We start from the raw sequence: 3,230 nt of genomic DNA, 5'->3' as shown, positions 1-3,230 counted from the left end.
CGCTCGGTATTTTCCTAATTTTGGGTGCTACAGATAGCCAAGATTGCTACAGACAGCGTGTATCTGAAATAATGTACAGGACCAAACACATTGATATTTTTTTTCCCAACACGCCTTAGGAACAACCGCAGTTGGTACAAACCTGAATATTATTAATCTCGAGTGAATGGAACAAAAAGTAAACCACAAAACATACTCTTTAACCCCATAATAACCGAAGGACATTTTGCCATTTCTGTGATTTCAGAGGCTAACGAAGTGGTATGTGTTCGTTCCTGAATGTCACATGTAAGGTGGGATGTATACCTGGAAAATTACATCAATGAATCGACTCCTGCATGCTCATTTCTGACTAATACAAGAAGCAGCCCCATTTCCCTATACAGTTATCGTAAAGAAATAAAGTTTCAGCAAAACAGCCAATCCCAACTGCAACAAGAATATCCCTGCAACGATCAGAAACCACCGCTCCCCAGAGTTTAAGATGTGGGCACGGAGATTGACAGCGACGAAGGTAGCAGACATAAACCCAGCAACACCAGCAATAACCCATCTGAATATTTCTATTGGCACAATTGACAGAAGCTGTAACACAAATGGAAAAGAAAAATGTTAGTCCTGAGTTAAAATAATTGCGCCTCCTTTTACTTGTTTATGACATTGAAGTGTTGGCAGGAGTAAATCAAGATCATTTAAAGAAACTACAGGTTTGCCTGGTAAAGAGGGCATGTCACCGGCAACACCAAACCATATAGGATCAGTTCATATCAGATAGATAACTTAAATACCGCAAACTGAAACTGATTCACAGCTCAGTACACTTACATCTAACTGAAATGGAAAGCTAAACAAACAAAAAAGAATTCAAAGTCGATCTGCATACTGAGGATGTACTGACCGAGGCTGGAATGAAGATGAACAAAGAGTACCCATACAGGCACCACAATTGCACGAGTCCAGCAGGTGCTGAGAAGTACTTAAGAATGACATATAACCCAAGGGGAACAAATGTCACATAGCCATAGAATAAGCCAGCAGACCATGTAACCAGGTTAATATCATAGGTCCACTCTTTCTTGTGCCATTTGTGGGAAAGGTAGGTGACAAACGTGGCAATGGAAGCAGCAACAAAAATCAGGGTGGTGCATGTCCAGAATGGCCCATACCTATTAAAAACAAGTTATTGTAATGTCAATAATTCCAAAGTAAATTGATTAGAAGTTCAAATTTACAATTCTTAATCATTCATTGAATTCTAAATATAACATTCATTAAAAGAATTGTTAATTTAATTATCTGTATAAATAAATCTTCCACGGAATCAACTGGATAGAAAAAATCAGAACATGGTGAACTGCTAATATAAACCAGCACGTGTGGCTCCTATTATTATTGTAAAATTTAGACGTAGGCAATAAAGTAGGTGGCAAAAATATAGTTGATAGCACCGCAAAGGATAGTCTGCACATATGACAAGCTATCTAGATCATATCCGACTATCAGTTACAAACACTTAATCGTTGTGAACCAGTACTGTCCTAACTTGACATGATTAGGACTTGTATTATTATTCATTGCAGGAAGAATCAGGATAGATACACTCGCATCGCGGCACATATTAATGAAATGAAATAGTCTACAAAACAGCTGAAATGAAAGCTTAATGTAAGCATTTGAATATTTCAAGGCTTCTATAAATTATACACGTGATTAAAGGAAAATAATCCTAGGAAATATCTGCCACTAAACGATTAGATTTCCATCAGGATACCAAAGGATGAAAGGAAAATCCAGTATTCCACTTAATCCACTTACATAAGAAAAAACAACAGCAACCAATGTCACACCCATTGCTAGAAATAAACCCTTCTCCCTCTTCTAAACAAAGGGCCTGCCATTAGAAGATACTTTCAAGGCCAAGGAATCATCTTAACAGCATTCCCACTCTTCACAGGCATTAATCATCCATGTAGAGATCAGGTGGATCAAGAGCAATACACCCCACTATACCATAACGCAGATCTTATGGAACGGTCAGACACAGAAGGAACTGGTTCATGAAACTAAAACCTTATTCTTAACTAGTAGATCAACAACACACTCTCATTCCACAACTGAAGACACTGTATCAGGAATCATGTCCAGCAAAAACACTAAAGCATTCTAACATTTTACTACTCTTGCCGCATTCATTCTCAAGCATACCGATCTTATCAACAAGAGGAATGAAGCCAACATATATAAATAAAGTAGGGGAATGCGGGTAAAGCATACAGGTCGGGTTTGTCGGAAGTCTTCTCGGTGAAGTTGCCGCGGAAGGGGAAGACCGACTCCCAGATCCTCTCCACGACATCGGACGTGTCAACGTCGAAGTAGGGCTTGTAGGCAGCTACGGAGAACATCCGGAACCAGCCGCCCTGCGCGGCATCGTCCGACCCACCATCGCTACCCCTGCCTCCGCCGCCCCCTCCAACCTTGGACGAGAAGGTGTCTGCACAGCCGCTAGAACAAAGTCAGATCCGCAATGGAGATCCGATGTCAGAGCAGAGAGTGGAGAGGAGGAGATCTGATCTCACCGTCGGAGTCAGTGGGCGGGCGGTAGGCGCCAGAGATCTTGCCCTTGGCTTCTGAGGGTGGGAAGGTCTGGAGGTTGGACTCAGTGAACTTGATGGTCTGCGGATCTGGCCCCGTCGCCGCCTGCGCGAGACGTGAGAGGTGAGGCGCGAGAAGAGATGGACGGTGGGCGAGGGGTTGATGAGTACTTACCGGGACGGATCCGGAGGCCTTGGGATCGTCGAGGGCGGAGTAGCCACCGCCGGACATCATCTTGACCGGCGACGGAAACAGCCGCGGCGGAGGATCGGGGAAGGGAAGCTTCGGGGCGGAGCAAGCGTCCCGCAGCGGCAAGGTGAGAGTTAGGCGGGCCGGCCGCGTAAAGAGATGGGTGGATGTCTTCTCGGATCTTGTTGCGGCTGTTATAAACCCGCGCCTTCTTGCCAAGTTTTTTTAGGTGAACTAGGGATTTTATTCCAAAGATAACACAGAAGGAATACAAGTGATATTCGGTAGGATCCCTAGCCACAAGCGGCGACCAGAAGGGAGAGCTGAAGCAGCCTTTGCAATGGCATGAGCTTCAGCATTGGCCTTCCTACACTCATATCTAAAACTAGCACTCACAAAATCTTTCATAGACTCTCTAATTTCACTAATAACTACAGCATAAGATGATA

At 43.6% G+C, this 3,230-nt stretch overlaps 1 protein-coding gene across 1 annotated transcript; it reads right to left on the bottom strand.

Annotated features, from left to right (window-relative positions):
* Nucleotides 1-211: 211 nt before the first annotated feature.
* LOC123070095 (protein YIPF1 homolog) lies at nt 212-3,019 on the bottom strand. The gene is made up of 5 exons (XM_044493118.1): nt 2,767-3,019; nt 2,577-2,697; nt 2,275-2,491; nt 899-1,166; nt 212-585 (listed from the first exon to the last, which is right to left on the bottom strand). The coding sequence occupies exons 1-5, from the start codon at nt 2,824-2,826 to the stop codon at nt 379-381; spliced, it is 873 nt and encodes a 290-aa protein (XP_044349053.1). The 5' UTR covers nt 2,827-3,019; the 3' UTR covers nt 212-378.
* Nucleotides 3,020-3,230: the final 211 nt, after the last annotated feature.

Source organism: Triticum aestivum, chromosome 3B (assembly GCF_018294505.1).
Source record: "Triticum aestivum cultivar Chinese Spring chromosome 3B, IWGSC CS RefSeq v2.1, whole genome shotgun sequence".
Taxonomy (NCBI): domain Eukaryota; kingdom Viridiplantae; phylum Streptophyta; class Magnoliopsida; order Poales; family Poaceae; genus Triticum; species Triticum aestivum.
Note: the sequence above shows the minus strand (reverse complement) of the source record. Positions and strands in the feature narration are given on the sequence as shown.